The sequence below is a fragment of the Ixodes scapularis genome, unplaced genomic scaffold (assembly GCF_016920785.2).
Source record: "Ixodes scapularis isolate PalLabHiFi unplaced genomic scaffold, ASM1692078v2 PGA_scaffold29__2_contigs__length_179583, whole genome shotgun sequence".
Taxonomy (NCBI): domain Eukaryota; kingdom Metazoa; phylum Arthropoda; class Arachnida; order Ixodida; family Ixodidae; genus Ixodes; species Ixodes scapularis.
This window is the reverse complement of record NW_024609856.1, coordinates 115388-138066: the sequence shown is the minus strand read 5'-3', so window position 1 is coordinate 138066 and position 22679 is coordinate 115388. Positions and strand designations below refer to the sequence as shown.

At 49.4% G+C, this 22679-nt stretch overlaps 1 protein-coding gene across 1 annotated transcript in view; it reads right to left on the bottom strand.

Moving 5' to 3' along the window:
- Positions 1-22679, bottom strand: part of LOC115325931 — a gene marked incomplete at its 3' end in the record, with an annotated part of 123514 nt that overhangs the window by 12224 nt on the left and 88611 nt on the right. The window contains exon 5 of the mRNA XM_042291207.1: positions 22267-22456. Coding sequence (XP_042147141.1) covers positions 22267-22456 — 190 coding nt within the window. The remainder of the gene's footprint in view (positions 1-22266; positions 22457-22679) is intronic.

The window sequence follows — 22679 nt, the reverse complement described above, 5'->3', positions numbered from 1 at the left end:
TCCAAAAAAGGTACTAGAGAGTTTTAGTAGATCGTTCCGATACCCCCGATAACCCCGATAACGATACTATGCATGCGCAAGGGAGGCGGTGGCGGAGTATCGGGTATCGTTATCGGAGTCATGGGAACGATCTACAAAAACTCTCTACTAACAGTAAACAGAATACGGAAAGCGACGCTGGCAAGCATCCGTGGCAACAGTTAATCCAAAATCCAAATGAAGTTTATTGAAATTTGACGCGCGTGCGGGCAGCACCACACTGATTTATACATCTGCCCTTTCATTGATTTTATATTTTAATATTCTGTCAGCTGTACGGACTGTGGTAATGCCAATATTTTGAAAAGTTTTGTGAAGCCACTTGTGTTTACACACATCTCAAAGAGTCGTAATTTATGTTGTTGGCGTATGCAGCGTGCTCATGGTACCATAGGATGATCGAAGAAGAAGTTAACAGAGCTCACTCGCGACCCAGTCAAATAAAAACGCCAGTTCATTGTGCTTTGCAATCGGGTGGAGACGTGATGCGCCGCTGGCGCGTTTTTGGTCGCCGGTGCCACAGGCAAGGGCTCGAAGGCAATTAATTACTCGAATTCGCCATAAATACCGCAGAAAGATTGCGAGATCATGATGTTGGACTAATTTGGGTTCGAAATGAGGGAGGTTAAAATGAGAAAAGTCTTTCTGACAATGGTCAAAACCAGAAAGTATGTTTTGAGAAAATTTGAAATGAGAAAGGTTAAAATGAGAAAAGTCGTTTTGAGAAGGGTCAAAACCCAAAAGTTTGCTTTGAGAACGGTTTAAATGAGAAAGGGAGAAACGCGAAAATTGTTTTGCGCGGTGTTGAAATGAGAAGGTAGAAACGAGAAGGTAGAAATGCGAACGGGTTCAAATGAGAACCACCCCGTTGGACATTCCGTCTCAGCTGGACATTATTTTTCGATGGACATTCGTCTCGCCCGCCACGTAACCAAACAGATACCTGATTTGAGCCATGCGTTTCGCATTTTTACGTATTTTGAGCTGGCAGATCTTCAAAATTCTTAAAAAGAATGCGGATTGCTCAGGCGGATTCAGGTTGATTAAACTTGGCTGTTAAGATCGACACAATTTTGAATTGCCTAACGGCTTATGAATAATTGTGCTTGTATTTAACTTGTTTATTCTTATGTGGGCCGTCCTATTTGAAGGAACCTCTGGCCATTGTTCGTTGTGCAGAGGGATGCGTGTGGCCTTCGCCGGCTTACGCGCGTTTCGTGGGTACATAACTTCCTTCCGCTGGGGTCTGCTTTTTGCGGTCGCCGGAGGAGTTCGTTCGTCGTTGTTACCCGGTGCCTCCTCTGCCAACCCTTTTCGGCCTTTGCCGAGGCACCTTGGCTGGACGCTTGGTTGAGACGGCAGTGGGAGCTGCGTGCCTGCCGGACCAATCAGCCGCCTCCCTCTTATCACCTGACCCGGCTCTCTGCGTTAGTGTGAGCGGGAGCGTGATGACCGTGGCGAAAGGGAGGCATAGGACGTAGCTTCCACCGCAGTCTCGAGTTTGGGGTGAACGGAATATATGGCGCAAAGCGAAACTACGAAGTTGTAAAACAAGTTTTCGTGAATGGGCTTGGCGTGGCGCCGAGAGCTCCGGCCGTTTGTACTGCAGTAGTTACGGGCGTGTAACCCCGTGTCCGTTGCAAATATAATCCGTACTAATGAGCGTGTTGGGCGGCCCCCAGTCGGACAATTGGACGGTGGACATCCCGTGACTCCGATAGACTTTATAATGATTGATTGGCCGCCCCAGAGGGGGAGGAGGCGATAACATTTAATGTCCCGTGACAGGGCGGGGAAGACGATTCGATTTGGAGGACTAGGAACCAAAAGATCTGAGGGGTGTTCTTGCTCTGATGTAGAGTACCGCCGTTGTTGCGCTTTCAATCAAACGTGACCATTAAACCTCATTGAGAAGTCTACCACCGTCGTAACGTGTCAGCAGGATCAAAAAGATTTGTCATTTTTTTAAATCTTTCGGTTACTTTCGCTAATGTTTACGTTCGCTAATTTCGCGAAACATCTAGAACTTCTGAAAAATATGACGACAAAAATACTTAGAACTTTGGCGGAGCCTTAACTGCAAAAAGCCCCAATATTTATTTTTAAAGCATGTTGTAACTAGGTTATTGCTTTATTAATAGATTTTGTGGCAAAACAAAAAGGCTATGGCAATAACTAGGCTTCAAGAATAAAATGTAATCACATACAACAATCAGTGATTGGTTCACACCAGAGAAACTGTTTAGACAAATACGTTACGGAGAAGGTTTGCGCTTTCGACACCTTTCTCGACGTCTTCAAAAGAGGACAACTTGGTCAGCGGAAAACATGACACATTTATTCGCATCATGCGTCACTAAATGACTACTGAAAAACTGTTAAGTAGTCGCTGAGAGCACACCTATGCTCGCGATTCTGTCCACGTAATTCCAGGCATCCTGGTAGGTGGCAACATTTCCGCTGATGAATGAGGCAAACGCGTCCATTTCTGCGTGGAGCCTCTCGTTTCTTGCCGAGTCGGAGCTTGATATGGGTCTTGCCACAGCGAGCGGGTTAAACAGAAGAGCTTGAATTCGATTTTGCGCGGCATGCTGCGCAACCTGAAGGAACTGAATAAATTCAGCCAGGTCGGGATGGTGACTTGAAAGGCGACTATGCAGGCTGTTGTGCCACCCCCAAAACCGCGTTCGTCGTCCTTGGACCCCGATTTCCAAACTGTCCCTAAATGTCTTTGAAAATGCTATGGGATAGCCAAAGTTCCTGAAGTACCGAACAAACTGATCCAGACGAGTGACGTTTAGCTGGGGTTGATTTGGTTTCGTTGCAAGAAGGTGTTTTGAAAACAGCAGGTCCGGAACGAAAGGCAGGTGACGAATTATGACGAACCATTTGTTCACTTCAGGGTTGTCACGGCAAAAAGCCCTGAGCCCCATTTCGTCGCGCTTGGTATTAAAGGCTTTCGCAAGGTGAAATGCGCAGCCACGTACCTGGGAGTAAAACGAGTGAAAACATCTATTGGAGCCCATATATGTGTGGTCACAGTTGAAACAGGCGCATAACTGAATCTTAGATGTAGTACTTTGCCACTTTTGGCTTCATTTATCTTTCATAGAAAAAAACGCCATACTTAAGTTGTTGACTTACACTAAAACAATACTACAGACATTTTCGTACCCTCGAAAAGCCGGCGGTGGTCTTGGAGACGTTCATCACAGCCTGGATAGCTGCGGACACGTAATCGAAGTGCCACCTGGTGAAGATTAAGAGGCCACCGACTCCTCGGAACTTGGTCTCAAGTGAAGTCTTGAAGGTGCCGAAAACAACTTCGTAGGCCTGAGCGCCGCATGACTGCATCAGAGCATAAACGATGGGATGCGCTTTCCCTTTAACAATGGGATGCAGAGCGTAGAATTTCCCTGGACCATGAAACTCCCTCGGGCTATATTTAAACTTGCCGTCCCCCCAGAATGAGTTCCATATTGAGAAGCCCTTCCTGGTCTTTTTCAGCATAAAAAAGATGGAGCCGTCTCCCTTCCGTCTTGACTTCCAGTTACAAGAACTCTTTGGAGTCGTTGGTGACGCGAAGCTCCGGGAGAATAGCGTCCAATTCGTTGCCCCTTAGTCTGTTGTGGTGGCGATTACCTGAGAGGGCTCGTCTCTTGGACGCGAATCCATATGCACTGTTCATGCTGGCTTGTATCCCCGTCCAAGACTTCATCTCCGTACTCACGAAACCTTCCCTGGACGGACGTCACCACTTCGTCAAATGCCTCACGGCGTCTCTTGCGGCTGCTGCGTATATCCGTACAGACTTCGTACATGAATCGCTTTGCAAGCACTGCCGTCGCATCGGAGTCCTTGTCTGGGCTGCAGCTGTGCGGAGTCATGGGATTATCAGGATCGGACGCCATAACTCCGTTGCTAAGCGTGAGGTGCGCTACTGGGCATTTTTCCCCGGCCACCGTGGGCTTGCTGAGATGAAAGCATTTGATGCATCGATAGTACTCGACGCTAGGATTTTTTTGGATTGGCACTCTTGAACCAAAATTCAAGAACCGCGTTGGGCCAGCGACGGCTTTTGTACTGTATGACTGGCTTGCTTGAGCACTTATGAGAAGGCACAAACGCTGAGACACCCAGGTGCCCAGGATTCATTTCGTTGACTCAGCGAGTACGCTGCAACCTGTAATAAAAACGCGACACATACAATCAGACGAGTTGGGCTTGAAACTTCGAATTGCACTTGAGACACTTGAGCCTCTCATGTGCCTTTAAAGTTTCAAATTCCAAAATCTTATTTTTCCGCATAAATGGCCAACAGTGATTATTTGTATATAGCTCAAAGTACATACGCGTAATAACTACTACATTTTAGATGCAATTATAGTACTTCGATGTCGCGGTACATAAACATAAATAATCGACCGATAAAAACAAAACTCACCGTATTTGCGTTTCAGCTGTTTGGAGAAGACGAAACTCAGGGTTCTGACAGAGGGAGGTAGTGAAATTGCAGTCCTTTATATAGCCAGGTGCAATGTCGACCCGGAACGAGTATTGTTTGTAAGTGGATGGTGTAGTTTGTATGCAGTCCAAAATTTGAATCTACTCACGTACCATTGTCATATCGAACCAAGAACAAGGCCGAATCTTCCTAAGATAACGTAATAGGGCAGGCGAGCTGGTTAAACATTACTAAAACCCAAGGCGGAGGCTACAAAGAGGAAACAAACATAACACCAGACGTCTTGTGTTTGTCCCCTTTTTGTGCCTTCCGTCTCGAGTTTTAGAAATGTTGAACCTTTTTAACCTGGCAATTGATTTGAGGTCACTAGATTAGAAAAAAAAAAAAAAAACTTTGGTCCAAAACAGGGAAGGAGGTGGCATGGGACATGTATGTGTTGAAGATAAAGTTTCGAAGACCTCTTTGTTGTACGCCTACTTTTTGGTTTTGGAGCGTTTAGTCGCTTTTGTTTTCTAGACTCCGTGTTGAACAATGTTTAGGAAGTTCCCAATGCTTCGCTGCGTGGAAGACTCTTCGGTGTTGAATTTGGTTTCTTTTGTTATTTCTACTATTTTTTATTTATTTATCTTGAGCCTCCGGCGCCTGTATCAGGCATTATCGCAGAGGGCGAACAAATATTAAAAATTCTTTTCCGCATTTGTGGCACAAACAATTTCCCGTGGCATCGTATTCCATTCCTTCGTAATATACCCCCCCCCCCCCCCCAAAAAAAAAAAAAAAAAAAAAAATTATTCTGTTTTTGGAGATCAAGCATCGGATGTGATCTTTGCATTGTTAAATATAATTTGGAGCATTCCAGCAAGCCCTTTCACATACAAAAACGTGCAATAAAAAAAGAAAAGGTCCTAGATTATCAATATTTATTTGGGAGCAGTATGCTCTATAAATTACAGGAATTAAATAAACATGGCACATTGGATATCCAGCCTCAGTGGACATTCAGACCTGGTTGGATCTTCCCTCTCGATGGATATTCAGTTATAAAGAAACCAGAGTACAGACTCAGGTGAGCTGGTGACGTATCATAGCAGAAAAACCCAGAAAAACCCTTGTCTCTGGGTTTTTCTACTGAGATATTCAGTCACGGTGGACATTCAAGCCTGGTTGGGCCTTCCGTGTCGTTGGACATTCGGACACGTTAGACATTCGTTCTCAATTGGCCATTTTGTCTCGATGGATATTCCGTCTCGCCTGTCACGTGACCAATTGGATCTTTCGATTCGTTGGATCTTCCGTCTCGATGGATTTTCAGGCCGCAAGCCTCCGTCAACGACCACCGCCACATCGCTGATAAAAAGATTAAAAAGAAAAAAAAAAAAAAAAAAAAAAACTATTGTTTCTGGACGGCCATTTTACAGTGACCCCTAAAAAAGAGCCGCGTAGGCCTCGTAACGCAGGGTCTCTATTCATAAATATTTTGTTGGTTGCCGTCCTTTATTTATAAACAAAAAAGGCCCAGTGACTCGCGCTTTTGACGCCGCTGAATTTGCTCTGTTAACTCGTAGCGTAGGCTGTGTCTGGACTTCAGCTGAAACGAAGTATAGTGAGATAGTACCCTCAATAGTGAACCGCAACATTCAAATAATTATAATTATTTCCTCTGTTTACTCGACCTGCAATGTATCCCGTTCACTATTTACGTACTGACTCTCTCATTTTTCCTTTTTGTAGGTAGCGTTAAATGTGACATTCTCTTAACGCTTTTTTTTAAATACAATATGTACTATAGCTACTGAGAGTATAAGAAATGCGGTGTGTGGCTTTATGTTTTTGTAGGCGATCAGATAGAAGCATTAGCCTTAGGGATCACCCAAAAAGAAATCACCAGGCAAGAAACGTGAACATTACAAGACACGCCTCTCATTTAGTAAGCTGGTCGTGGCTACGCATAGCAATTAACGGCGGTACTTGATTACAGCTAGAAACCAGCCTACCGTGCAGGAGTCTCGTCCGGGCACACCAGCGCAAAACGTGGTGAAAGGAGTCAAGAATACACCAGGGACGAAGCACTTGCTGTCAGGCTGCACAGGAACGACGACAGTCCGCAAAAAGTCTGGTAGTCTCCCACCTAAAATGACATGAAAAAAAAAAAAAAGGGCTGGGAGGGGCTTGATGTGCAGTTTATATATCGCAATCTTCGTACAGATTTCTAGAATAAAGTAACCTATTCCATTTGCAATCACTCTTGGGCTTGGTCGAAAAGTCATCAGCTATATTACTTGATTACTTAAAGGGACACTGACACCCCCAAACATTTTTTTTTCATTTTTTGCCAGGGGCTTCATTATGGTGTCGGAGGACTACTCAATTAATATTTTGCAACAGAGTAGCGTATTTTTTTAATAAAGCCGAAAGACGCAACTGCTCGAAACCGAAACCGAAACGCGACGGAGGTCGGAGAAGTGGAGAGAAGAGAGTGAGTGGCGGAAGTCACGTGGCTACACCCGACCGTGCGTTTTTTTTTTTTTTCTCTTCTCCGTAGCAGACGACACGACATGCGGCGTGCGATGCGGCGTGCGGGAACTGCTCGCCGGGCGATTCTTTTGCAGTTATGTTTGTTACGCTCGTTGTTCTCTACTCTAAGATGAGTTGTTTTGTACATTGAGGAGTCGGAGATGAGTAGCGAGTGCCCGTGGTGAATTTCCATGATTGGCTCCGAAAAGAATACACCCAAGATGTTGCGTGAAGGGCTGGCTCACATGTCCTGCGTCCGAAAAAAAGTGGCATTGTGCGACAGAGTTTCCGAAAGATCAACGGGATCGGGACCATTGGCTGGCTGCAATTCCTGTAGAACATATACGGGCACCTCGGAAAGCGGACGCTACCTGATTTATATGCTCCGTGCATTTTGTGGAAAGTGATTACATTCAGTTCGCAGGTGTCAAAAAGGAAATCACATACCATTTAATTCAGCGAAGTATCGTCCGCAACATTTGTTTATTATTTTTTGTTTGTTTCTTCAGTGAGGATTGTAAAAAAAGAAAAAAGATACGTAAACATCGGGAAATGTTTGAAAAAAAAATAAATAAAGTTTCACGGGGGATCGAACCCGGTCCTACCGCGTGTAAACCGGACGTCTTTCCCACTGCGCTACTGGGGGATCTCTTTTCTGGTGGATCTCTTTCCTTTGTAATAATTAAGCCGGTAAACTGTAAGTTGGACAGTTTGCTGTCGATTTTTCTCTAGCAAAAGCACTCCCGAGTCGAAGTCGTGAAGCACCACGCTTTGGGGACATTCGCACCTAGTAAAGAAATCGTACGCGTGCATATTCAACTCGAAGTAGACACGTCGTGCTTGACGTTTGCGCGAGCGATGTCTTCAGCCACGAGAAGGGAGCGATGGCTCGGCGATGTCTTCGTGCAAATCGGCTTGGTGACCGGGCGTGTCGTACGGGATGAATACCAATTCTTTTGATCAGTCCCAAATTTCTCTTTTAAAGGTAGACAGAATTCGCCGGTACCGCGAACGACAGTTCTGAAATAGAGGCCCCACGCCCGTCGTCCGCTGCCATCGCCGTCCCCGCGAGTCCCACGATACGCGAAACGACGAACGCACAGAATGCTTCCGGTTGTCTGTGGAACTTTTTTTTCAATCAACGTATTTACAGCCTTTTAGAAGCCACAAAAAATGGGTTTCATAATTTTTTCTATTTTTAATATTGAGTGTGTGCCTTCAGTGACCCACGACTTTGATTAAATTTGGTGGTCGCATCGATACCTTAGAAAACGGCCCGTGACCTCGAAAAAGAGAGTGAGCGAGACTAGAACCGGCCAGTTCTTGATCGGCGGTTTTCGGGCGGAAAGAAACCGAATTTTGAGCCGCGAATTCTGTTCTGGGTAGTTGAGCTCCCATATGACACGTACAACTAAAAACCTCGGTGAGCATAAATACCCTGTCAGTGTCCCTTTAAAGAAAAAAAACGTAATTTTCCGTTACTAAAAAATGTAACTGTAACTTTTACGATTACCCTAGATTTTCAAAAAGTCTAAAATTTCTGCCGGTCAAAAAACGTTTTTTTTTTTTATGCAGTGTATTATTGGAACGGAGTTACCGAAATCATCCTGAGAAAAATTTTGCCATTCTATGCTCGCGCCATAGCTTAGCGGGTTACGGCACTGCTCCCATAAAAGTCCATGTATTTAATATACAAAAATGGCCATAACACAAAAACATTGCGTTTTAAACCATTTGCATGCTGCCACTCCATTCTATCATATACCGCTATCCTTGTGCTAAAAGTTCATGAGGATGACATGTGAATTGCGCAGGTTTCTAAGTGGCATAAACTTTTTGATGTATTGCCACTACGGATAGTATCCGATTTAATAGAAGTTTACTATTCATTCCTGGGTACAAAAAACAACAACAACAAAAAAACTCGTTATGAATGTTTGAATTAAATGGAATCTCTCCCCAATATTATGGCGAATGCTCTGGTGTCGAATATCTGTATTACACCTGTACAAAAATTTATATCGGAGGCACTTCACGCACTGTTTTGTTAGAAAGAACGAAGTTCAAACGAGCACATTTTTGTAATACAACAATATACAAGATTTTTCATACGACTGCACTACACTAGAAAATTTTATAATGTTCTGGGTACCATTTCTTTTTAAAAAAAAATATTTTCTTGGGTTCCTTAGACCAATTTGCCAAATAAGGTGGATTTGTTTTCGTTTAGACAATGACACTCATATCTAGTATTCTGCTCCTGACATAAATAACCTAGAAAAAAACAAAAGCTATTTTATATTACAATGTAAGATTATCAAATAAGGTTTCAAAATAATATTTCCAACTAATAATGGTATGTGATATTGCCGCGCGCGCTCGCCAAGTAGGCAGCGCGCGCGTGGCCTAATGGTTATCGCGCCTGCCTCCCACGCGAAAAGCTAGGGTTCGAATCCTGGAGCGACATGTCTTTTGTTTATTCCTCTAATTTAGTGTTCTGGAGAATTCGAGAATCATGTTGCTTGTTCCAGGCCCGAATGTTCCACGCGTCGAAGTTTCTTCGCCGATTATTCCTGAAGACCACGCATGTACATAAGGGGCTCCGCGTGGCGAGCCGCGGTCAGTTTCGCCCCAGCGTTCGACTGTGCTGCTACGCCGACTTCGACGCCCGCGACGCTCTGTTATTATCTTTGTACCCTTTTAGTTTTTGGCACAAGTTCGCCACATTAAACGTTTCTTTCTTTCTGTTTATTTAGTGTTCCTTTGGTCACCACCCGTGACATTTTGGTGGAGGTGCGGGGTAACCGCATGCCCGTGCAGCGCTCCCCTCCGAGTTCTCGGAGTGCAAGTCCGAACACAAGCCCCCAAGAACCCAACGAGGACCAGATCGAGATCCGATTAAGTCGCCGGAACCTTGGCCTACCCCCGGAGTTAGGACCCTTGCCACCCAGGACCAGGCAAACAAGGAGGACGACGATGGCCAACCAGTCGGAGACCCCGGCCGCTCCAGCCGTCGTTTACCTGCCCGTCGTACCGCGGACGGCTGCTCCATTCCACGGCGAGCAATACGAAGATGTCGAAGACTGGATTGACCAGTATGAACGCGTTGCCCGCCACAATTGCTGGACCGACGAGCAGCGCCTGAACAACGTCTATTTTTCGCTTGAGGGTACCGCCAAGCACTGGTACGAGAATCATGAGTCCTCTTTGACGTCGTGGGACATGTTCAAGACCGACCTAAAGGCTACGTTCAGCAACCACCACCGCCGAGAGAGAGCCGAGGACCTACTGCGAACCAGAACCCAGGGCCCCAACGAGAGCGTCACCGGCTTCGTCGAGGATGTTCTTCGCCTGAGCGCCCGCGCCGATCCTCAGGCTACAGAGGAGAAGAAGCTGCGACACCTGATGAGGGGTGTGAAAAGCGAGATATTCGGAGGTCTCATTCGCAATCCCCCGACAACTGTGGACGGGTTCGTCACGGAGGCGACGAATATGGAACGTGCCCTACTAGCACGCGCCAGGCACTACGAGCGACACCCTGGCGTGACTACTCTGGCGACATCCGGATACAACCTTGGTACCGACCTCCCAGGCATCCGTGACATCATCCGTGAAGTCGTCCGGGAAGAAATCCGCAAGATGCTCCCCGCTATGGATCGCCCGTCCTCCCTGTCGCTCGCCGAGGTCGTGCGAGATGAAGTTCATCGGGCCTTCCAACCTGAGGTTCCGATCACCATGACGACGCCAGAGGAGCCGACTTTGAGCTACGCCGCCATGGCCCGACGACCGCCGCAAGCTAACCGCCAGGCCACGGCGCCACCCCGACGAGACCCTCCGATGCCACAGTATCCTCGACGCCAGGAAGGGCAAGTCCAGGACGTCCGCCCGGAGCAACCCTCGTCAAGGAAGACCGACGTGTGGCGAACGGCCGACCGACGCCCGCTCTGCTACCACTGCGGGGAACCCGACCATGTGTACCGCCGATGCCCATACCGACGACTCGGGCTGCGCGGGTTCCACCCAAACGACCCGCGCCCTCGGTATGGTGAACGCCCTCGGGAGATCGACGAGTACCTGCGACGACCCCAGTCCCCCGAGCCTGCGTCCCGCCGAGAGTTCCGGTGGCCATCGCCGCGACGTCCAGCTTCGCCGATGCACCGACCCCGACGTGAAAGCCTGTCACCCCTCGCTCCTCGCCGGGGAAACTAGGCGCGGCAACCCCTGGAGGTGGAGTTGCCGAAGACGACCGACGTAAAGAGCCTCCAAGAACGACGGAGCGCTCCCACTCCCCCGACGCCACGCATCGCTACGACGCCCCTGCAACGGTGTCCAACAACCTAAACGTCGTCATTGACGGCCACGACGCATCGGCACTCGTGGACACCGGAGCAGACTACTCAGTCTTGAGTGGGAGGCTCTCCCGCCGCCTTCGAAAAGTCATGACGCCGTGGGAAGGACCCCAAATACGAACCGCCGGAGGACATCTCATTACACCAGTCGGGAGATGCACTGCTCGCGTCGAGATCCACGGTGAAACGTGCCCTGTCAGGTTCGTCATTCTACAAGACTGTTCGAGGGACGTTATCCTCAGAATGGACTTTCTCTGCGAGTATGGCGCTGTCATCGACCTCGGAACAAACCGGCTGACGCTACGAAAACCTGCTCCACCATCGGAGGAACCCCAAGCGACGTCACCCACGGTCCGAGTCCTCGCAAACCACGTAAACCTACCACCGCGGTCGAGTGTTTTCGTACTTGTCGGGATCGATGAAGCTTCCTATGGTGAAGTTCTTCTCGAGGGAAACCTCCAATTGCTCCTGGGAAGAGGCATAGGCGTCGCAAGGGGAGTAGCTGAACTTCAGGATGGGCGGACTGTGGCCCTCGTGACGAACTTCCGAAACGAAACGCAACACCTCACGAAAGGTGCAGCCGTGGGCCACGTCGAGGAACTCCGAAACCCCGCCGAAATCACCGCGATTACTGACGAATTCTCGCCGTCCCAGCAAGACAGTACGTCGCCAGCGCAGCTCGACATTGACCCTAAGCTTCCGGACCCTAAACGACGTCAGCTGGTTAACCTCCTCGCCAAATACCGCGACTGCTTTGCGACGTCGTCGAAGGTGCGCCAGACCGCGGTTGCCAAGCACCGCATCGTTACCGAGGACGACGCGCGCCCTGTGCATCGATCACCGTACAGAGTCTCCGCGAAGGAAAGGGAGGTGATCCAGCAGCAAGTTCAAGAGATGCTGAATGACGACATAATCCAACCTTCAAGCAGTCCATGGGCCTCCCCAGTCGTGCTGGTTAAGAAGAAGGACGGAACTCTTCGGTTCTGCGTGGACTACCGGCAGCTCAACACGGTTACGAAGAAAGACGTCTACCCACTGCCCCGCATCGACGACACTCTAGACCGGCTGCGCCACTCTCGATACTTTTCATCGATGGACCTGAAGAGCGGCTACTGGCAAATCGAGGTCGACGAACGGGACCGAGAGAAGACAGCCTTCGTCACGCCGGATGGACTCTACGAGTTCAAGGTGATGCCCTTCGGACTATGCACGGCGCCAGCAACTTTCCAGCGTGTCATGGACACCGTACTGGCAGGGCTGAAGTGGCAGAGCTGTCTCGTCTACCTGGACGACGTCGTAGTATTTTCAGGTGACTTCGACGAGCACTTGCGACGACTCCGCACGGTTCTCCATGCCATACAGACCGCCGGGCTCACTCTCAAGCCGTCAAAGTGCCGGTTCGCCTATGACGAACTGGAGTTCTTAGGTCACGTGGTTAGTAACGAAGGCATTCATCCAGACCCAGAGAAGACTCGCGCGGTCGCAGCATTTCCAGTGCCAAGAGACAAGAAGGCCGTGCGAAGGTTCCTTGGGCTATGTGCCTACTATCGGCGCTTCGTTCGAGATTTCGCAAGGATTTCCGCACCGCTCACAAACCTCACGAAGGACGCCGAGAAGTTCGAATGGGCCGAGGAGCAGCAGCAGGCATTCGACGAGCTGAAGCGACGACTGCAGACGCCTCCTGTTCTTGGACATTTCGACCAGGATGCGGAAACCGAGATTCACACGGACGCAAGTAACGCAGGACTTGGCGCGGTACTGGTTCAAGTTCAAGAAGGCACCGAGCGAGTCATCGCCTACGCAAGTCGGACATTGTCCAAGGCGGAGCGAAATTACTCCACGACTGAAAAAGAATGCCTTGCGGTCGTCTGGGCAATCACGAAGTTCCGCCCGTACTTGTACGGGAGCCCGTTCCGTGTAGTCACGGACCACCATTCGCTCTGCTGGCTTGCTAACCTGAAGGACCCGTCAGGACGTCTTGCTCGATGGAGCCTCCGACTACAAGAGTTTAACATGACAGTGGTCTACAAGTCCGGCCGGAAGCACAGCGACGCCGACTGCTTGTCCAGAGCCCCCGTCGAAACCCCTTCCGGCTGCAGCGACGACAATGACGACGAGAGCTTCCTAGGAGCTGTAAACGCCGACGACATGGCACGACGTCAACGGGACGATCCTGAGCTGCGCGCATTAATCGAGCACCTGGAAGGGGGTGGGGGTACCGTGCCACGTGTCTTCTCACGAGTATTGCCGACCTTCGCCATTCGACAAGGTGTACTCTACAAAGAGAACTTCGGCGACAACAGCACACCGTGGTTGCTGGTAATCCCGACCGACCTTCGGGAGGAGATCTTTCAAGCATGTCACGACGACCCGACGTCGGGACACCTCGGTTACAGCCGAACACTGGCCCGTATTCGTGAAAAGTATTACTGGCCCAAGCTCCCCAAAGCCGTCCACCTCTACACCCGATCGTGCCACGAGTGCCAGCGACGTAAGAAACCGCCAACGAAACCGGCCGGTCTCCTGCAGCCGATTGCTTCCCCGACCGCACCGTTCCAGCAGATCGGAATGGACCTACTTGGCCCCTTTCCGCCGTCAACATCGGGAAACCGCTGGATAATCGTCGCCACAGATTATCTCACGCGGTACGCCGAAACGAAAGCCCTCCCTTCAGGGACTGCTGTGGAAGTCGCCAAGTTTTTCATCGAGTCCATCGTCCTCCGGCATGGCGCCCCCGAAGTCCTGATCACAGACCGAGGGTCATCGTTCATGGCACAGCTGACCCAAGAAATCCTGCGTCTCAGCCACACCAGCCATCGTCGCACCACGGCGTACCACCCGCAGACCAACGGGCTCACGGAAAGACTCAACAAGACCATCGCCGACATGATTTCCATGTACGTCGACGTGGAGCACAAGACATGGGACGAGGTGCTGCCGTACGTCACCTTTGCCTACAACACGGCCGTACAAGAGACCACCGGAGTGACACCCTTTCAACTGGTGCATGGGCGCAGGGTAACGACAATGCTGGACGCGATGTTACCCCACGAACCGGCTCTCGACGGAAGCGACGACGCCCAGGTGGTTGCCCAACGGGCAGAAGAAGTCCGCCAGCTCGCCAGACACCGTATTCAAGCCCAACAACGTGTCGACGCTGGCCGCTACAACCTTCGTCGTCGGGACGTCCACTTCCAGCCCGGAGACAGGGTGTGGGTGTGGACACCGATCCGCCGCCGTGGTCTCAGTGAGAAACTCCTAAAGCGCTACTTCGGACCCTACAAAGTTCTTCGTCGACTCGGTGATCTGAACTACGAGGTGATGCCCGATGGAACACGGACTTCATCACGCCGCCCTCCACGACCAGAAGTCGTCCACGTCGTGCGCATGAAGCCGTACTACGCCCGATATTACAGTGGACCTTACGTATTCCAAATGACTCTTTAGTTTACCTTTCTTTTGTTTGCTTTTTGTTTTGTGCTGCATCGGGGCGATGCGCTTTTTAAAGGTGGGAGTAATGCCGCGCGCGCTCGCCAAGTAGGCAGCGCGCGCGTGGCCTAATGGTTATCGCGCCTGCCTCCCACGCGAAAAGCTAGGGTTCGAATCCTGGAGCGACATGTCTTTTGTTTATTCCTCTAATTTAGTGTTCTGGAGAATTCGAGAATCATGTTGCTTGTTCCAGGCCCGAATGTTCCACGCGTCGAAGTTTCTTCGCCGATTATTCCTGAAGACCACGCATGTACATAAGGGGCTCCGCGTGGCGAGCCGCGGTCAGTTTCGCCCCAGCGTTCGACTGTGCTGCTACGCCGACTTCGACGCCCGCGACGCTCTGTTATTATCTTTGTACCCTTTTAGTTTTTGGCACAAGTTCGCCACATTAAACGTTTCTTTCTTTCTGTTTATTTAGTGTTCCTTTGGTCACCACCCGTGACAATATTAATAAGTTGATTTCTGTTTCAAGGAATGGGAGCGCTGCGGTGACTAAAAGATTAATGAGAGGATGATTGTTCCCGTGAACTTAATTTACACATGTCAAAAGTAATATTTAAACAGCCACTAGATGTTTACAATCAATTATTACAATCGCTTTCACACATAGAGCAAAAACGATTCTGAGGACACCTAAGCCTTTCCAATGAGTTGTGAATGCGAAAGCATTGAATCTCGTTCTCCCCCTCTCTTATACCCCTGTCAGACGGCAGCTAAAATGGCATTTACGCCGAAGGACATTCATTGCAAATGTCATTTAGGCACTGCCATATGGCAACTTGAACGGCATTGAACCAAAATGCCATTTCAGGTAAACTGAGTTCGTAAAGCGTACTCTCGTCGGCGGCGCTCGACAAATGTTACGAGATTGCGAACAACAACAAGGCAATTATATGCGGAAACAAATTTTACATCGCTTTAATTGCGAAAATAATGTGTTCAACACATATTTCGCACATAGATTACGCTCCTAATTGTTTTCCCTTCTCACGGCTTCAGTTATCCAGTAGGCCTAATAGCTCGCTGAACCTGCCGTCTGCTCGCCTCGGTCAGCTCTCGGTTCGTTAATACTGTTGCGCTCCACATTTAAGCGTCTTTATGATGTCGGAAGGAGCGTGTGCCATGAAGAAAAGGCCACCTGTCAACTGGACCACCCGAGAGACGTCGGCACCCAAACCATAGAGACCTTTTCTGCAAGTGCGCCGCCATCTTGAATTGACGTCACTTCCAGTATGGGCGAAAACATTGTTTTGCCTTTGCCACGCCAATAAAAGGCATTCAGGATATAAGCGCAACCGTCACACTTTCTCGTTTTGCCTCCCCTTTTATTTTTTTACTATTTGCAGGTTGAAACGTTGGATTAATTTTTTCGTCGCCCATACCGGATACGCCTTTTAGGTGTTTGGGGGCAGGAGCACACAGAAAAAATCTATAAGACGAGCCTCTCAAATGTCTTTGGTAGCAGAAGCGGCATGGCGGGTTCTGCACTGGCATACGCGAGTTTTTAGAAGCCTCGGTTTCATCAAGACATATGCCGCAGTGCGTCACAACATCGAAACCTCAAGGAACATGTTAGGGTAAGATATGACTTTGACGGTGGGCGTAACCTACTAAGTCAACAGGAGTACGCAATTAGCGGAAGGGACGGCCGCCTAGTATTTGTGTTGCGTCTGTGGGTCGTCGTAGCACTGCGTACTTCGAACGAGTTCATTGCCCGACCGGCTTGGTCGTGGTTCACAGTACCAGCCTTCGCCTAGCAGCGCTTTAAATTTCGCGTTTGTTGCTCAGGCAACAGCTCCCGACGCTGGCTGATATGCCTTGTCAAATGCGGTACCGCCGAGTAGATTCTAGGAAGAATGCAAGACGACAAAACAAATAAAAAAAACAACAACAAAAAAACGAAGACAAAAAATCTACCTTTTTTCTTGTTAAAGTGGTAAAAATTTTGTAATGGGTCCGTTGTTTTAATAAACGTAGTGTACGAGTTCGCCACTGGCTTTTACATTCCCATTGACTTTGGCTTTTACCAGCTTTTACATTCCCATTGACATGCTTTAAAAAGAAATAAAAAAATGCTGCGTCTCTGACTGTTTCTATTTCTAGGTATATTTAATAGGATATTGGATAATCCCATGCTCTTTCAAAGCTAAACATGGTACGTGTGTTTACATCCAAGCATCATATCGCCAGGAATATGATATGTGCACAATTGTATTCCAAAGCATCCTAAAAAATGTTTAATAAGGTATTGCATAGATATTCTCTTTCCTCGAATTTCGCTTTATTTTTAAAGTCATAGGCAAATATAAAATTACAGAAACACGCAGAAAATGACCTCCTTCGTGACGTCCTTGGTCCTGGCTTGAGTGCCCGTGAACTAGAGGAGGGGTAGTGAGGTCAGTGAGCGCTTACGGCACTCCGTGTCGACAGCTCAAGAGGGTGCCACTAATGGTAAATTCCGCTCGCAGATCTCGAGCGCTCCAAAAGCGCTCCATTTGGAGCGCGCATATTCCGCTCGTAGATCTGGCTCGAGTTGGTCATCTTCCGCTCGTAGATCTCTGGCACCGCCCGCTCCACGGAGCGCCCCAAACCTCGCCGAACTTGCTCTGCGGGAGTTGACAGATCTCTCCGGAAATTGACAGGGCGGCCCACGTGATTTCCGTCTAAATTGGCAGCGCGCATGCGCGGCGAGGTTGGAGAGGACTTGGCGGGCCGGTCGGGGCATCGAGTTGGAACTGTGTGGGTGCGTCGGTTGTCTACGCGGGATTGTGACGGCTCGAACGCTTGTACCTCGCGTACATCAGGGATACAAAGCCAGGACTGTGGAGCGTGGTAAATCGTAAGCGCTGACATCTGTGATTGTGAGAGGAAGAACGACAGAAAAGCCGGAGGCAGACGCAAGGTTAGGCCTGTTCATTCTGCAGCCATGATTGTTTACCTTTTTACACTGCATTCCGCCGGCGCTTTAACGTGAAATAAAGCAAGAAGTGACTAGGCAATGACCGCGCAAGTGATTGTTTCTTACCTCTGTGTTTATTAAAGCCGTACCAGAAATCTGAACTCCACCGCTGGCAATCGCTGTCCGTGCCCCGCCGCTTCGAGGTGGCCGAAAGGTATGCGACGGTACCGAACGCGGACGCATTCGTGATTTGTGACATGGGCGCCGTGGTATGTATAATTTCGCCCGGCCTGTGTCGCGTGTTTTTTCTGCAGCTAAGCAGTGACAATCGTCACTGGTCGTCGGAAAGATCAGTCGGTTGAGGCGTTGGTGGGCTTGTCAAGTTCGAGCAGCGGCCATTTTAAACGGCGAAGGGGGAAGCCGGGAAGCGGTGGGGAGGGGTGTGGGGGAGGTCGCTCCAAAAATGCAAGTTTATCTTCCCCTCGTCGATTCGGAGCGGGTCCCACGGAGCGGAATTTTGCCTCCCTCGCGGATTTTTGAAAGCGCTCCGGATCTACGAGTGGAATTCACCATAAATCATGTCCTGGATAGGATGTATGAAGCGGGCGGCCAGGGCGGCTCCGATTGTGTTTGCTGCGTGACTACACACTAATTAGGCATAGCACTTCATTGGCCAGAAACGACAGCAAAAATGGGGTATATATGAGTTCAGAACCGAAGCGACTTCGCGCTGCCAAACCGCCGAAAGACAAAACTGGAAGCCAAAACTGCTCGCCGAAGGTCCTCGGAACGCTCGAAACCGGTCGGACCCTCGAGCCCATACGACCACCGCGCCGCCGCGTACATCCGGGACCCTTCTACGCTCGGAGCTCGTCACCGCCTGATCGCACTATCCCTTTCTAGTATGCGCCGCCTTTTCCACCGCTTGGTCGCGGGTATGTCGACGGGTCATTTCCTGTTTCCTTACTTTATAAACACCATTTGTTTGTTTTCTTATCTAAAACACTGAACAAAAACTACTTTCATAAATAATTGAAACGGTTCGCGCCACTTATACTTTGTATTTCGACTAAAAAACAAAAGCTTTTAAGGGCTCTGACCAGTAGTAAGGCCCGGACTAAAAAGGTCACGACGTTGCCACATATCGCGCGCTTTCGGCACCGCGGGTCGCCCCGTAGGTGGAGGAGGTTGGCGCGTCGTCCCGTGAAAATATGACGCACTGATCATTTAGTTAATCTCTCCGTGCCCGCTGGCTTGTCCGAACATTAAGAGATGTGGAAATCGCAAAAAAATGTAGATTCTTAATTATGATCCCAGGGTTCCTTTAAAAAAATTTGACACCCGATGGCCACCTTTATGAGAACGAAATTAAGCGGTGTTTCTGAACACCCTCTACAAAGCTTGTATTGCATGGTTTGCAAACAAAAATAACACTTAAACGAGGAGCAAATCAATGTGATTCACTCGACCAGACAATCACATCTGAAAAAAATGACCCCGCTTGCTGAATAAAGGGAAACTCTGGTTGAAAATGAAACCACATAATAACTGGTATCGCTTCAGTGACAAAATATTGTCACGGGTGGTGACCAATAAACAAGAAATAAACAGAAATAAATAAACGTTTAATGTGGCGAACTTGTGCCAAAAATAAAAGGGTACAAAAGATAATAAGAGAGCGTCGCGGGCGTCGAAGTCGGCATAACATCAGAGTCGAACGCTGGGGCGAAACTGACTCCGCTCGCCTTGCGGAACCCTTATGTAACCTCATGGGTTTCTGGATCGTTCGGCGTAGAAGGTTTGGTGTGTAGAACATTCTAACCTCGAATCAGCAAGACGGTTCTCGAATTCACTAGAACATCAAATTACACTGTCAACAAAAATGTGTAGTCGCGGCCAGGAATCGAACCCTGGCCTTCTGAGTGGGAGGCAAGCGCGATAACCGTTAGGCCACGCGCGCGCTGTCTACTCGGCCAGCTGCGCGGGCGGCATTACTCCCCACTTTAAAAAGTGCATCGTCCCGATGCAACCCAAAAACAAAACGAAGCAAATAAAACAGAACGGTAAACTAAAGGGTCATTTGGAACACATAAGGCCCACAGTCCTATCGAGCGTAGTACGGCTTCAGTCGCACGACGTGGACGACCTTAGGTCGTGGTGGGCGGCGTGACGATGTTCGTGTCCTGTCGGGCATCACCTCGTAGTTCAGCTCGCCGAGGCGACGAAGTACCTTGTATGGTCCAAAGTACCGTTTCAGCAGTTTCTCACTGAGGCCGCGGCGACGGATGGGCGTCCACACCCACACCCTGTCTCCGGACTGGAAGTGAACGTCCCTGCGACGAAGGTTGTAGCGGCCCGCGTCGACGCGTTGCTGGTCTTGAAGCATGAGTCGGGCGAGCTGGCGGACTTCTTTGGCGCGTTGAGCAACTGCCTGGGCGTCGTGGCTCTCATTGTCAGATGGCTCATGGGGCAGCATTGCGTCCAGCATGGTCCTTACCTTCCGACCATGTACCAGCTGGAAAGGTGTGAATCCAGTGTTCTCTTGAACCGCCGTATTGTAGGCGAACGTGACGTAGGGCAACACCTCGTCCCACGTCTTGTGCTCAACGTCGACGTACATAGAGATCATGTCGGCGATTGTCTTGTTGAGTCGCTCCGTCAGCCCGTTGGTCTGCGGGTGGTATGCGGTGGTACGACGGTGGCTGGTGTGACTGAGCCGGAGAATTTCTTGGGTCAGCTGTGCCATGAACGACGATCCGCGATCTGTAATCAGAACTTCGGGAGCGCCGTGCCGGAGGACAATGGAATCGAGAAAAAACTTGGCGACTTCAACCGCAGTCCCCGGAGGAAGGGCTTTCCTTTCTGCGTACCGCGTGAGATAATCTGTGGCGACGATTATCCAACGGTTTCCCAGGGTCGACGGCGGAAAAGGACCAAGTAGATCCATTCCGATCTGCTGGAACGGTGCAGTTGGCGGAGGAATTGGCTGCAGGAGACCTGCCGGCTTTGTCGGCGGTTTCTTGCGTCGCTGACACTCGTGGCAGGATCGGGTGTAGTGGTGGACGGTTTTGGGGAGCTTGGGCCAGTAATACTTTTCACGAATAAGGGCTAATGTCCTGCTGTATTCAAGGTGTCCGGACGTCGGGTCGTCGGGACATGCTTGAAAGATCTCCACTTGAAGGTCGGTCGGGATTACAAGCAGCCACGTCGAGTTGTTGTCCCCGAAGTTCTCTTTGTAGAGTACACCTTGTGGAATGGCGAAGGTTGGCAGGGCTCGTGAGAAAACACGGGGCACGGTACTCACGCGCCCTTCCAGGTGCTCCATTAAGGCGCGCAGCTCCGGATCGTCTCGTTGACGTCGTGCCATGTCATCGGTGTTCACCGACCCAGAGAAGACTCGCGCCGTCGCGTCATTTCCAGCGCCGACAGACAAGGAGGCCGTGCGAAGGTTCCTTGGACTTAGTGCCTAGTATCGTCGCTTTGTTCGGGATTTCGCAAGGATTTCCGCACCACTCACAAACCTCACGAAGGACGCCGAGAGGTTCGAATGGGCCGAGGAACAGCAGCAAGCATTCGACGAGCTGAAGCGACGACTCCAGACGCCTCCGGTTCTTGGACATTTCGATCAGGATGCGGACACCGAGATTCACACTGACGCAAGTAACGCAGGACTTGGCGCGGTACTAGTTCAAGTACAAGAAGGCACCGAGCGAATCATCGCCTAGGCAAGTCGGACACTGTCCAAGGCAGAGAAAAATTACTCCACGACTGAGAAAGAATGCCTTGCGGTCGAGAATTCGAGAACCGTCTTGCTGATTCGGTGTGTAGAACATTCTAACCTCGAATCAGCAAGACGGTTCTCGAATTCACTAGAACATCAAATTACACTGTCAACAAAATTGTGTAGTCGCGGCCAGGAATCGAACCCTGGCCTTCTGCGTGGGAGGCAAGCGCGATAACCGTTAGGCCACGCGCGCGCTGCCTACTTGGCCAGCTGCGCGCGCGGCACTATGATCACAGCCGAACTATTAAGTCAAAGTGAAGTGTCGTATTTTATTGAAACCGGTTTTAAAAATGCGACCAGCTCCATTATAGGATGTGACAAGCGGGTTACCTTTTAGTCAAGCAACACTGGGCGACGCGTACTATTGTGGCGTCAGGGCGCGACCCTACAGCTTATATGCGTTTTGTCATCTCTCTCTAGCACATAGTTTCGACTCTGCCGCACACGTCTCTACCCAAACTTTGATCCATGAAATTTATAAAACTACAAACAATGTCAAGAAGAAAAAAAAAATATTCAGACACTGCCTGATCTGAAAACAAACGTAATTATAAATTTAAAAATACTGTCCGGAGTTGCCCTTTAATAGAACTCGTTCAACACCATAGCGTTCCCTGCATTTATGTAAAGCCTTTGGATCCGTTAGCTGAAGGAGCCTCTAGAGTATTGTATACACAAGCCCTAGGAGATGCTACAACTGCCTCGGTATAATGATAGCCGTTCTTACCTTCACGCAACAAGCCCCACCCAGCCACCTCAATAGTCTTCGTGTAGTCCACAGGCTTCCTAGTAAGGCAAATTGTGCCGATCATTCTACGGCTTCCCGAAATGTTAAAAGGTGTGTCCAGCTTTATCAATGCAATGTCGTTGTTTTCGGTCTTATTCTCGTATTCCCGATGAATGATGAACCGCACTGGCTGCAAAACATTGTATTACTGGTTAGAGCGCTTAAAAAGAACCAAGCGAAATATTAGCGAACCATTCTCACTTATTTTATTTAATATGTGTTTATAGCAAAATTGTTTGCAGTAGAAAGAGTTCAGGTATTGCTTAAAAGCATAAATCCCCGGTAAAACGTCCATATGAAAACTTTTCCCGCTTTTCTTTTAGCCTAAAGACGAGAAACTACAGGAATCGCTG